Source organism: Platalea leucorodia, assembly GCF_965183815.1.
Source record: "Platalea leucorodia genome assembly, chromosome: 6".
Classification (NCBI taxonomy): Eukaryota; Metazoa; Chordata; class Aves; order Pelecaniformes; family Threskiornithidae; genus Platalea; species Platalea leucorodia.
The window spans coordinates 66,252,478-66,266,004 of record NC_138828.1 but is presented as its reverse complement, the minus strand read 5'-3'; the positions used below and the strand labels follow the sequence as shown (position 1 = coordinate 66,266,004).

The 13,527-nt window shown below is 38.0% G+C and overlaps 1 protein-coding gene across 4 annotated transcripts in view; it reads right to left on the bottom strand.

Moving 5' to 3' along the window:
- Nucleotides 1–2,289: 2,289 nt before the first annotated feature.
- SEL1L3 (SEL1L family member 3) overlaps nucleotides 2,290–13,527 on the bottom strand; it is a gene marked incomplete at its 5' end in the record, with an annotated part of 37,098 nt that continues 25,860 nt past the window's right edge. For 3 of the 4 annotated variants that reach the window (XM_082316281.1, XM_082316282.1, XM_082316283.1), the window contains 8 exons: nucleotides 2,290–3,580; nucleotides 4,887–4,959; nucleotides 5,054–5,156; nucleotides 6,859–6,986; nucleotides 8,286–8,395; nucleotides 10,566–10,650; nucleotides 10,760–10,850; nucleotides 13,261–13,344. In XM_082316281.1, coding sequence (XP_082172407.1) covers nucleotides 3,414–3,580; nucleotides 4,887–4,959; nucleotides 5,054–5,156; nucleotides 6,859–6,986; nucleotides 8,286–8,395; nucleotides 10,566–10,650; nucleotides 10,760–10,850; nucleotides 13,261–13,344 — 841 coding nt within the window. In that variant the 3' untranslated portion in view covers nucleotides 2,290–3,413. The remainder of the gene's footprint in view (nucleotides 3,581–4,886; nucleotides 4,960–5,053; nucleotides 5,157–6,858; nucleotides 6,987–8,285; nucleotides 8,396–10,565; nucleotides 10,651–10,759; nucleotides 10,851–13,260; nucleotides 13,345–13,527) is intronic. The other variant, XM_082316284.1, reaches the window with a different exon arrangement.

The following is a 13,527-nucleotide window of genomic DNA, read 5'->3' as shown; positions in this document are numbered from 1 at the left end:
TGTACGCAGCTGCTTTTAACACAGATATCTTGTATTTAGGCAGAGACTTGCTGTTACGTTTTTTACCGTAAATAATAATTTGGCCTTCTGGCATAGGTCTTTCCGGAAAAACATTCAAGCCGTGATGCGTTTCCAATGTCTATATCCCAGTGACTGCTGTTTCTCCATTTACAATGCTCCGATTATTCAGGAATTGCTCCTGCCACCTAGATCTTAGAAGCAAGCATGGGAAATTGCTCCATGCTCAGACTTTCCTCATCGTTCTTTATCATCTTCCTTACTCTTGGGCTTGCTCTTCAAAAATTCCAGCTGTTTCTTTCGCTTTTGTTTTCTTTCTACATCCCAGTCTCTTAATGCAGCTCATGCATTTACGGGAGGGAGGAGAGGGTGCATGGGTGAAATTCCTCAGCCGAAGTTTATTTAACCTGTTTCCTACCTTTCTGCTGTGTTTCATCCAGGATAAGGGTCAACACCCAGCGTTAAATGTCATAGTCCATTAGTCAATGAGGCCAGCTTACACAGACAAAGAGTCTGCTATAAACCAAATCTCTTCACAGATAGATAATCATGTTTTCTGTATGCTTTGAAAGACCATCTATGCTTTCCCTGAAGCTCAAATGGGAATACAAAAGTCCCAATAGGAGCTATATTTATAATAATTTATATAATCAATCAGTGTATCAGGACTAATTTCCATGAATTGGCCCTTTTTGCTACTGAATAAACTTTTATTGCATGGTATGAATTTTCACTATGTATTAATATATAACATGCCTGTATATTGGGATGTAACGTTCATCACTGTATGAACTGCAAAACTGCATTATGCAGTGGCCACAAAACTACCCACATAAGGATGCCCACTTCTGTTCCTGTTTGTTTGGTTTCTTGTGGATGTAGCAGAAATATATAGCTGCTTTGCTTAACTAACCATCTTCTCGTTCTCTCTGGGAATTGTTTGATTCTCTAGGTTGTCAAATAATAGCCTCCTGGATCTTTCTTATAAGAAGTGAAGGATAATAATGTAACTAAGTATTATTTCAGCCTTAAGTATTGCCAGTTTATTGTGAAGAGTTGCTTATCTTAACATACTTTAGCTATTCTTTGGTGGAACTTCTGATGTAATAGATAACAAAAAACAAAGACCTAACTATTAACTGCTGGCGTCAAGAAATATATTGCAGCTTCAGCAATTGTCTTCTGAAATACAGATGTGAAATCACGTTTCTGGCAAACCTCCTCAAATTAGTTAATTAGTAAAGTTGAGAACATGGGCTTACTTTTGGAGAGGAAAATGCAGTCAGCCTGACGGCTAACACTTATTTTGTGCCTAACATCATGCCTATGTTGTGAAAATTGTCTACTCGTCTTCAAAGGCTACACCTGACTTTCTGCAATACCTCAGGGTCCACCAGCTGACCCTGCCAGCTTTACTACAGATGCACAGTTTTCTTTTAAGTGATAAATGTAAAGTTGAGATAATTCTTAAAATATCCATGCATTTCTGTTAAGGAATTTGACATAATCGAATTTAGCCACACAAGGTTTTGCAAGTGAAAATACACTCAAAAAATGCTGGTGATCCATTTGCATGCAACCTCCGCAAGTCAGCGACTGTGTAGGATGTAAAAGTGCAGTTTCTTTGTAACACTTCAAAATACTTAACAGAAAGGAATACCAAGCTATGCATAAAAAGCACAACAAAATGTGTTACATGGCCTCTCTATAGAACTGTACTAAGAACAAAAAGTACTTTATTTGCACTGTTCTTCCTCAAATAAATGAAAAAAAATCAGTAACATGGCGCACTTAATTCACTTTCTCATTATATGTGTGGAGGAAAAAAAAAGCTTCAACATCTAGATCCCCCCGCCCCCCCTTGCTTACTCAATGGAACTGCTGTCTTAAAGTATCAACTCTTCTCCAAACACTTTTGAATTTTTGGTTTTATGCAAGAGAAACATACCCTGATTGTATGTGTATACATACATTTATATATATATTTTAATCTCTCCTGAAGGTTTTTTTTTTTTTTTCTTTTCTCCTTTAAATAATTCCTTTCTTACTGAAAAATGCCATGTCTTGATTGAAAAAGAAAACAAAAACTCTTCCAGGTCTGCTGTGTGAGAATGCTGCACTCCTCAAAGACAGCAAAGGTTGATTGTCCCACCTGAAGCTAAGAAAACAAACACCTAAATAATGTTCTTGAGAATTTGCAACAGCAAGATATTATAATGAGAGAACTTCATCTGCCAGGTGCTTTAAAAAAAAAATCTTTCACATACAGGCTGAATTAGAAAAATATTTTTATTTACAAGAGTAAATAATGTAGTGCAAGGAGAGTGGATTTAACCCTCAATAATGCATAGATTGATGCAATTTATACTCTGTGATCTACATCATTTTGCAGAGGTGCATGCACACCTACTTTAAAGGTCAGACCTTTCCTACAGCCACTTACCTGACAGCTTTAAATCAGACAGAAGGCATTTGCACTCCATACTTATTATCCATATATCCCATCTAACATTTAACACATAAACTGTCATTTAAACAGGTGTCTCTAAGAGTTACCACAGAACATGAAATAAATCCTTTCCAATGTTATCTACGTAAGAATCCAAAAATAAATTGTTCATTCACTCTGTGTCACCTCTTCACACTTAAATTTTCTTTTATTTATTCGTTAGGGAAGCTACTTTCTTTGGCAGAGCAGGCAATATTAACTGTTGTGCCCCCCAGGGTATTGCTGACACTGGTGAAACTCTGACATTTCAAGGGTTAGCCAGCAGAACTACTATGTTATGATCATATTGCAAATCTTCCTGGTGTTTTTCTTTCACAACAAACTACGTTTCACATCAAAGAGTTAGGATGGAATATAAAATGCCAAAAAAGTAATTGTCATCACTGCATGTACCGAAGTCCTGGCGGCTGTGCCATGGAACTTGGAAAGTGTGGGTGACTGGGTTTCACTTTTATATCATTTCCATGCTTCCAACTCAGAAAACTCTAGTAACTTCACCAATAAAATAAGCTGAAATGCAGTGAAGACAATTAAATAAGATATTAGATATGTGAGTAAAATTTCTTTGTCAAAACCAGTGGGAGGTTTGCTCATTCTTCAATTAGGCAAAGACTTTGCATGTTTTCTTCCAGTCCTTCAATGAAATAGAGTATGATCACATGTTGGGTATAGTGAGATAATCTGCATTATCTGTTTGGAGTGTTAAATAAATTGTAGAGGTGGTTTTCCTCTATAGGGGAGAAATTAGATCAGTGAATTCCCCTACGATTTTGGCTGTTGGACTGCATTATTAATGCCACTACTAAGGTTGGTTGCCAGTTCTTAGATTTGTAGTTGTTCATATCCCATCTTCCCGATGGGATGTCAACCTTAAGAAAACTACACTTCAGCTTGTAACAAGAGGATTCTGAGGGTTTGAATCCTGCTGTGCTAAATCGTTTGAGTAAGTAGATTCATCTTGCTGTACTAGTCCGGTAGCATCCTCGTTGCTATTCCCTGAGGAGGAAGGTTCATCTGACGATAGTTCTGATCTTGTTCCAGGAGAATTACGAGCTTTGGAAAAACACCAAAAGAAATGATTAAAAAAGACCCCACTGCATCTAGGGAGTCTATTCATCAATATTTAAATATTCTGTGCATATAAAATCACAATATAAAGGTAATACTCAAAGGTTATGAAATATTGAAAGAAGAATATCTGTAACTTTATATGCTTTACACATACATAGTATGATTCCCAAGTTACATCAGTTATAGCTAGTAAGAAAGGAAAGCAAGGCTTCAGAATTATTTCCATAGTCAGCATTTTATTCACAGCTATGTGTCTCAAATGCTGTCTAGGAATTACAAAATTCAAATAATCTTTTTATAGTTAATGTTTTTTTTTAAATAGTATTCCCTATAACTGTGGGTTGTCAACGTGGAAAGTAATTTTTTCTGTATTTTATTACAGAAATATGTCAGAAAATACTGTTTTCTGACATAGGCTTAAGCTGCCTATTGGGGTTAAACTACAACATAAGAAAATGTATTTAGTGGAAGAAATTCTTTTCATAACTGGTAATATTCATTTCACAACTTCCCGATCAAGATCCTGTCTTGCAATTTAAAGTGAAACACTTGGTTGAAGCTGGCAATGCTTTCTAAATGATGACTCATTATTTTTGCATGTGATGGTAGGGGTTTTTTTCCCCTTTCCTGAACAATGCAGTTTTGTCTCTGATATCTCTTTCAATATGGTGAGAAAATAATGGGAGTTTTAAGAGACTGAAGTCTGGCATTTGGTTTCCTGTCCCTAAATATTCTCTGTCCCCTCAGAACAGAGAACATACATACACCAAACTCTTCTAGTTTAGGACAGGAGGAGTCTGCAAGTGCTGACTGAATTTATTTACTGATTCTGTTACTGATCTGAAGAGGCTGAACTGCCTCCTCCTAAGTTACTCCAATGCACCAGCTCTCTGAACCTCACTTTTTCTCCCACCCTGTATCTGAATGGATCCAGTCATATGAAACAGGGAACAGTCCCATCACATTGTGGAGACAACATATGAAATCAAAGTCGTATAATTACTCAAACAATACTGCATGTTGAGACGTGGGAAATAATCTCTTATTTTCAGTCATAATCTCCTGCAGTTAATGTTTTTACTAAGAACCTCCAGAAATTCTCCAGAAACTAACAGGTTTAAACCTATGCCTTGCTTCATCCACCCCTTTTCAATGATCAAAAAAAAATGACTTGCGTGTCAAGGAAGTGGCTCTACCAAATCTAGAATTCCTCCTTTTATTTTTGAAGTTTTTACTGAAATAAAAAGAAGACTCTTCTTTCTTTGGTTTTACTATGACAGCTACTTACCAGATAAAGACTGAAAATACTGCACCGCAAATGCAACCAGAATCGATAAAAGAAAGGTTCCCATGAAGTAGATCTGTGACAGTAAGTTTAAAAACATATATTAGAGCAGTGCAAAGCCAAGGCAGTGCTCCAAATGAACTGTGCATGTACCAAGGTGCAATACATACCAGAGTAGATTGCAAAATATTGTTCCAGAAAACTCTCATGTAAAAATAAAGCAATGCTAATGAGCACGGACTAATTGATTCTTGGTTACTATGATTCCAGCACCTACAACAAGAAGATTAAAACAACCAATCAGTCCTGCTCCACAGTTTTGTGGCATCTGTCATCTGGGAATCTCAAGTGGGTTTGCAGCAAACCTCAGTAATCCAGAAAAATAAGCAGATATTATCATCACTGTCTCGCAGATGGTGAAGTAAAAATTCATAGAAATACCAGTTTAACCTCATTAAGCACAGAATACCTTACCCTAGGAGTATATTTTTATTTTCTTACTAGTCAACAATGGGTCTAAGCATCCAAGCTACCCTTGCCAAGCAGTCACAGTACAAGGTCCTACCCAAGATACTTTGTTCTAACTAATGTGAGTCAATAGCAGCAGGACTTGATTCAAGATTAGATTAGATGTACAAAATCTAGTTGCCTCTGCAGGAAACTGGTGGCTAAACCCCCTTTAAAGACAATGGAGTACTACATAATGCAGTCAGAGCTTAAGGAGTGCTTTAGCTGAGTAGCTACGAGGTATCCGTTGTGGCATGAGCTGAGTTGCTTCTCAGTTCAATCAGTTAGGACTTCACCAACTAAGGGAGTTTAGACAGCTAAATCACAGACACCTATTTTAAGTTACAACTGATTCTTTTCTACCAAGCTGAGGAGGGAGGTGGGTGAGTGAGTGTTTGTGTAAAAGTATGTGCCCTTCTGGACAAAAGTGGAGGAAATCCCTGCAGTGCTGTCAGCTCTGCAGTTGTTCTCGCTGCAAAGCAGATGGATTCAGCCCAAGTGAAGGCAGAATTCAGCCTCAAGCTTACAGTGCCAGATGGACCAGCTGGTCCAGAAGCCCTGTTTATCGGACTGGTAATTTCATGTGGAGTGGAGGTAATTTAGGGTACAAGTTCAGGCTGACTGCAGTGAAGAACAATTTCAGTAAATTGTTGGTGAATTGACAAATGAGATTTTAATGTTGATATCAGCTCCACTTTTTTTTGGGTCACACAACACTCAGTAGCAAAACTGAAGATAAACCACTCATTCTTGGTTCACAGCCTCATGTATTAACTGTCAACTCCTCCTCCTTCAAATGTCTGAAAGGCAATCCCACAAATCCACCAAACATTGCATAAGCTTCCTGTTCCCACTGTGCTTTTCAACACGTTGCTTTACCCAGGTGAAGGAAACCTAAGTTCTGTACCGGAACCAGAGGTCTCTACATGGTTTGTGCACGAACAGTGCTGCCACAGGCAGTTCAGACAGCACACCTGCAGCCTTCTCACATATCTAATATTCAGTGCTGCAACATCTGTGCCAGGATGCTCTGGGGCACAGTGTGAGCAGAAACAGGCTGGAATGTCTTTGCAGAATAAATAGGAAGGACTCGTATTATCCCAATTACAGACTTTTAAATTCCGCATTAAAATTACGCTATATTTATCATTAAAAGATTGTTTTGGACAGTTTACAAATTGTCAGTGCCTAACTTAGGAACTTAAATATGTAGAGTTAGCAAAGACCTCCTGGATCATTAAATCTAGTCCCTGCTATTTCAGGTAACCACATATAATCAGGTCTCTCAAAAGAGGCATAAACTGAAATATATTTAGGCAGTTTAAGCATTTCAAGCATGTCGACCTTAACCTGCCTTAAATCATGCAAGTGAACAAAGTTAATAATCACAGGAGTTGCTGTTCTCCAGAGTAAATGCTACTCACGTGGAAAAAACAGAAGATGCTGATTAAGGGGAAAAAAGACTCACCTGTAATAAAGTTCCTGAAGAAGTGAAGTATTACTAGAATGCAATGCCTGATCAATTTCCAAGTGATCCAGAATGTAGGAAGGTATGGAGTTGCCCTCTTCTATGACAAGGGCCAAATTAAAGAAACCCTAACAATAAAAAAGTATACACTCTTTAACCATTAAATTTTCACATGTATATTTAAGGTCTAACGTAAGCATCAAGTATCTAAATAATTATAACTGTCATCTTTAAATTCATTTAGTACAATGTGGTCTTCACTGAATAATTACAAGAGCCTTCTCTCCTAACCATATACCCAGGTAAATACTGAAAATGAAAAAGAATTAGTGTTCATTTGTTGTGACATCATTTTCTTAGAAATCATCTGGAAAAAGATCTGAGCTTTCTCATTTTTAGTTGCTCTTTAAACACAGCCACCATATCACACTGTAATATCTTTTATCTGCTAGGGAAATATAGGCTGAAAGCAGAAATGGATTCCTGTCCCGTTACTGTTTAATTCCCCTCCATCTAGCTCTATAGATCAATAGCAATCTGAATAGTGAAACTGAGAGCAGAAGTTTGCTCCACACAATTTGAATCCTTAATCTTACATTTTGACAAGTCTTAGGCATCCTTATGTCTTTTCAGAGTCATGAGGATGAACACACAGGAGATGTATTACAGGATTCCCCATCAGTTTGGCTTTCATACTTTAAAGTAACCGTTCATGCCTCTCTCCTTTCCTTCGCTAGTTTAGCAGTAACGTTTTGTCCCAGTATCCTCAAAACAGAACTCAACTCTGCTACCTCTAATAAATTCGCATACAAGACACTGGGGACATTGTCATAGGGACAGGGAGAACAGAATATTGCACCCAGAATGCTTCAGGAGGGTCTGCGGGCAGGACACTCCATGTTGAAACGCTCCATGTCTTTGGTAACGTGACATGGTGCACCTTTTAATTATAAAACATTTTAACATGAAGCTTTTGTTGGTGGAGTCAACAAAATTCACCCTACGATTCACTCAATCTACCAAGGGAAATGGATCAGTCGTCTTGTTTATTTCCTAAAATAGCACAGGACAGGACTGGAATAAAACTCAGCAGTCTGTTAATTCTTCCCCTTGCAGGAGCAAAAATACCAAGGTCACAACAGAATCAATTGTGTCATGGTAGGGTAGCACTGAATTAGGCCATTCACCTTTAGCTTTCAAAACAGCCTAATTCTAGGACTGTCCATCTACGCTAGGTTTACCTTCTATTATCATGAAACAGCAACTACTGACTCACAAGGTATTTTGAAATAATTATAACTTATTCTAGCAGGTGTCTTCAGTGCACAGATGTAGCCAAGCAGAATAACCAGTCTCACGTGACTCCTCACATCATTGTTCTAAACTCTGATGTTTTTTTTATAAACACCTTACAGCTGCAGACGTACCTGTGAATCTCCCTCTAATGCAGCTTGTGCGTACATCCGCATTGAGAGCTCAAGGTCTTTAGACTGGTTCTGGTAACCATAGTAGTAGAAATCACCCATCTTCAAATAAGCTGTGGAAGAAACCAGTAGCAGATGATTTAGAGTATTTGTAGAGAAAGAATTAACCAACTATTATTAATGTGATGGAGAAGTTAATAGTAATTCTGCTTAAAGCAGCATATTAAAAAAAAGATACTCTTTCTCTCTGGTTGTCTCTGTGGCTACTTTACATCAGACTGACTACTGAAAATATTTATCCTAGCTGAAATTTCTCGTGGTTTCTCTTGAATTAATTTAGTGAATTATATTGCTACTTTTACAGAAGCTAAGACTTAGGGACTTTAACACTGTTTTCCTTCTTCACTTGCTGAATCTGTCTTTGGGCAACCTGTAGCCTTATTATTCAGGTTAGCCCTACTAACCTGATGAGACTTAAAAACATGCTGTCTAAGTGCTTGCTCTGTACCTGTTGCTTAGTGGCTGAATCCATCCCAAAAGTTACAGAACTTTGCTGATGATAATTTTGTTAGTTTCAAATCCAACCCAATCCAGGACAACGATAGGTATAGAATTGTCCCGGTCTAGAAGGAAGCAAAGCTCCACAAATATTTTACAGACATCTTTCTGTGATATTGCACAGTAATGAAATGCACCAGCAAAGTGGGCATTGACCCAGACAGGAGTAAGCATAACATTGCACTAATCTATGCTAAAGAGTTTAAAAACTCCCTTGACCACGTCCACACTCATCTGATCTAAGCTTTCTCAAATGGTTTGAAACGCTTCTATACATTGCCTTGTGTGTCTACGGCAGCTACCTAGAAATCCCACCCATTTCTACAGTGGACTATAGCAAAGCTCTTCCAGAAAGCAAGTCAGTCACTGACCCAACAGCAAAGGCAGAAAGACTGCATGGACGGGCTGGCACAGATGCAGAGTGCAAGGCCATGAACTCTGTAGTGAATCATCAAGAGAGTTCCCCTCAACCACACCAACTGCGTCATTCCACCCCTGGCCCAGAGAGCACTCCTGTAATTGGTCTTGAAGTCACCCTGTGTTGCACTGATAACGTAGCCCTGGGAATCTCTGCTTCCAGGGTTAGACTCTCTGTCCCAGGCCCCGCACTGGGGATTTGATCTGCAGAGAGGGGTCTGAGATAAAACTCCCCTTATGTTACTCATGTGAGGAAGAGATACAGTAATAAAATCCTTCCCCTGTTGAAGCCAGCAAGTCTTCTCTCCTTTACTTGAATGGAATCACACTCTCACCCCATGAGTCTGACCTTCAGAAGCTTCTCTAATGTAAGACCGTACCACTGGATCTGCCACAGGGTCATCCAAACTGCATCTTGCTAAGGCATCTACAAACTCCTCACGAAAGCTAACAGGGTTTGTCAGCTCCTGTGGCTTCAGGCTGTATCAATGTGGTATTCAGTTTCCACGCTGCTGTGTATTTAAATGAATAGCTTGAATTATTTTTACACTCCACTTTTGCACATGCTTATTACAAAGCACTTAAACCTTCTTGTGAGACAATCAGATAAATGTTTTTAAATACTGAATAACTCTTTCAAAGGCACCAAAATGACTTAGTCACGGAAGTCACAGATGTAGTAAAATTTAAGACCAGAGGAATGTAACTTGTATGTAAATAAACCTTTTCTTCCAGAAAAGCTTTTTTTTTTTTTTTTTTTTTTTTTTTTTAAACAGAGGATCCTTTAGTTCCGCAAGGTAAGCTGTGCCAATGTTGATAAACTCTGTACCCTAACAGAAAAACACATAATAAATTAGATAAGGAATCTTTAACCTTCATTAGTTTCTCATGACTCAATTATGATATGGAAATATATTTGCTTTTGGATTTTCTCTTTGATAAATTAACAGCATGAGCTCCTAAAGTCTACTGCTATTTTTTTTTTTCCTTAAACCTTAAGTCAATTGCTCAGGCTCCTAAATATCTAGCCCCTTCTCAGGGCTTAGCTTTTTTATTTTATTTTACTCACATTTTATCCCTTTTATGCCATAAAAAGGAAATTCTCAGAAAAGCTGTGCTGAAACACAAGACTTACTTAAAATACCTTTTTCCCCTGATATTCCTATCAAAACACTAAAAAGGAAATGTATGATAAACAGTCATTATTCTTCCCTTAACTTGCTCACTCACATAGAAGTTGTAACAAACGTAGTTTTTGAAATTTAAAGAAGGTAAAACTAAAATTCAGAAAGAATTCCTTATACATACCAAATGAGGGTGCATTGACTTGAGAAACAGAGAAATTGTAGTATCTCCAAACACAATCAGTTGCTAGGTATTTCCTTGCTAGGTCCTGGAAAGAAAATAGTTGATCCATTCATATCACAGATAAGAGATTAGGATCACATTATTATTAACAAGTGTTCCTTTTTGGGTAATGAGTTATGAATACATTTACTTACTGGTCTTTCTTCACAGATGTGTGCTAAATTTGACTGTGACACTTCAATCCCAGTTTCAGCTGCTAAAACGTAATGCAGCAGAGCTTCATGCCTAACGTTAGATAAAATAAATGAGTGTAAAACCTAACAAACATATAATAACTAAAATAACAAAAAAAATAACATGCTTTTTAGTTATAGTTAAAAAACCCCCACTAAATAAATTGATAAAATCACCTTAGAGCAAAATTTCGGTACAAGGTTTAAAAGCTGGCAAAGCCATTCAACAGCTACATCTACTGGCAATGCTTGGTGTAACAAGCCATGCTGGGTATCAAGAATTTGCAGTGTTTTCTCTCTTGCGTTGAAACTAGATTGGCTCCAGTGTGCATTTACTCTAAGTGCAAGTCTGATGATAAAGTTGAATTGATATTAAGCCCAATTATCTACTTAAATGTTTCAGAGAAAACATTCTTAAAAGACTCTTGCCTCCTCCACTTAAAAAAATCCGTTAACTTAGCTGTGTATGTATCTGTCAAACATTCATCTGAGTACTTCTTTGGTATGCTTTACCCTTTTATTTCTATGACTTGCTTGTCTTGTCTTTTTAGACTATGGGCTTTTTGGAACAGGAATTGTCTCTCATTATATTTGAATGTGTGAATAAAATAACAGTCTCAGTCCCTCAATGGGCTCTAGGCACCTCACTGACTGTAAAGCAAGTAATAAAACCTAATTTTACATTTGCAGTATAGCAATTCAGTACTGCAGGACAGTGGTACAGCACTACTCATGATTCCAGATGAGAGCATCTCTTTCCTGTTCTCTGTCACTCATCTACTCAATGTTTAAGCATTCAAAATTACGAGGAAGTCTTTAAAATCATGAATTTGGTTTTAAAATTACAAGATAAAAAAACATTTGGTGTACTTTTTTCCTACTAAAGCTTCCTATAAAGGGTCATGCTTCCAGTGATTTCCTCCACAACACAAAGCTAAAACCATGGCAAGGGTTCAATGGTTTGTTTAACTGGAAGCAAATATGGTTAAATACGCATTTGACTTCAACAGTAGGTGCTTAAGCAAAGAAACTTTAAATGAAATTGTGAAAGCAGCTGCCCTTACAGAATTAACAGGTGTAACCTCCTGTTTCCCAACTGCTTCTGCAAGATTACAAATACTTCCTTGTACTTGCCCTGTAAAAACATCTGGAACAATGGAGACCTGGCACCACAGAAGGAATTCAGGATACCTAAGCTGGGAAGTTAGTTCTTCTGATTTTTAAGTCTCAAAGGGCAATTCAGACAAGAAACTACATTTAAGGCCTGTAAATCAGTCTCTGAAGATCACACTACCATGACTAACAGGTGTGTAGAACACAGGGCTGCTAACACCAACAACTGAGGAACACGTATTACTTGGTCTGCTTGGCAGTGTAACAATTTACACCTATGCAAGACACATGAAGAAATATTCAGAAGCAAAGATTTCAACACGAACATACTTCTAAAACCAGAGATGACTAGGACCAGTATTTAGAAGTAACTACCCATACTCCCAGTCACTGGCATCTCAAGTGGGACTCGAGCAGATTTTCCCTCCCAGCTGTTGAGACCAGACCTTCTGGGATCTTAATGCTCTACCTGTCATGTGCACAGGACTTTCACAGGACTGTATGCAGAGTGAGCTGGGTGAAGTCACAGCCTTGTACATCAGAACATGCTACAAAAATATTAACCAAGAGTTTTTCAGTATAGAAAACTGAGGTCAAGTCTCAGGAGGAATGCCTGTGACGGACCGAATAAAAAGAAACTTCTTCTAGGAATGGGTTACTCCAGAACAGTCCACGGATAGTTTCTTGTAGACCTCCTAAACCTGAAGCGCTAATTAAGTACTAGCAGAGGGGATGCTGCAGGACTAAACGAGACATTGTCTTAATCACATATGACAGCCTAATGCCTGCACATATAGTATCTGATGCTCATGCCTACAGGTTGTTGAAAAAATGCAGGATTAACCTGGAGGCTATTTTGAAACTTCTTGGTTGGCTCACTGGATATTGTAGCCTCCTATTATACTTTACAGAAAAGATAATATTAACCATATACAAAAAAGAACAAGTCTAATCCAGCACCTGAGTCTTCATGACATGGAATTAGACAGAAGACAGAAAGCAAAGCATGGTTTTTGGAACAGAGGGCATATGAAAAGTGAAAGGCGTTCCTCTGGCTAATCCAGGGCACATTACACGCTACGGTACTACGGGATGAAAATCACAGGCAGCAGATACAACACTATTTCACTCTACAAACTCCCTCTTTTTCACTTGATTCTGTCAGAACTGTTGAATTATGCTTCAGGTCAACTCCTCCTTCCCTTTTATCAATGGGTGTTTTGCTACCAGTTTCAGTGGTGCTGCTATTTGTGTTTTTTTGAGGTGATGGCCCAATGTTAATTATTTTACCATGATATGAAGTAAGTGAAAAATAGAAAATGAACTTGAAGAGAACAGAACAAACATACCATGAAAGTTCCAGATAAGCATTGAGAGCTTTTCTGATGACATGACCTAAGTAGCCGTTCTTCTCTGCAATGTGTTTTGCCCAGCTGTAGAAAAGAACAAACAATAAAAAAAAAAATGAACAGCTGTGCTCCAGTAACGTTATCCCAACTCACACTGACTCAAAGGACACAAAAGGATATGGGATCACCTCCTGACTTCTTCCATAAGGCAAACTATGGGATTTCACAGTAATTGCTGCATCAGTCTTGTCACTGTTGACCGAATGA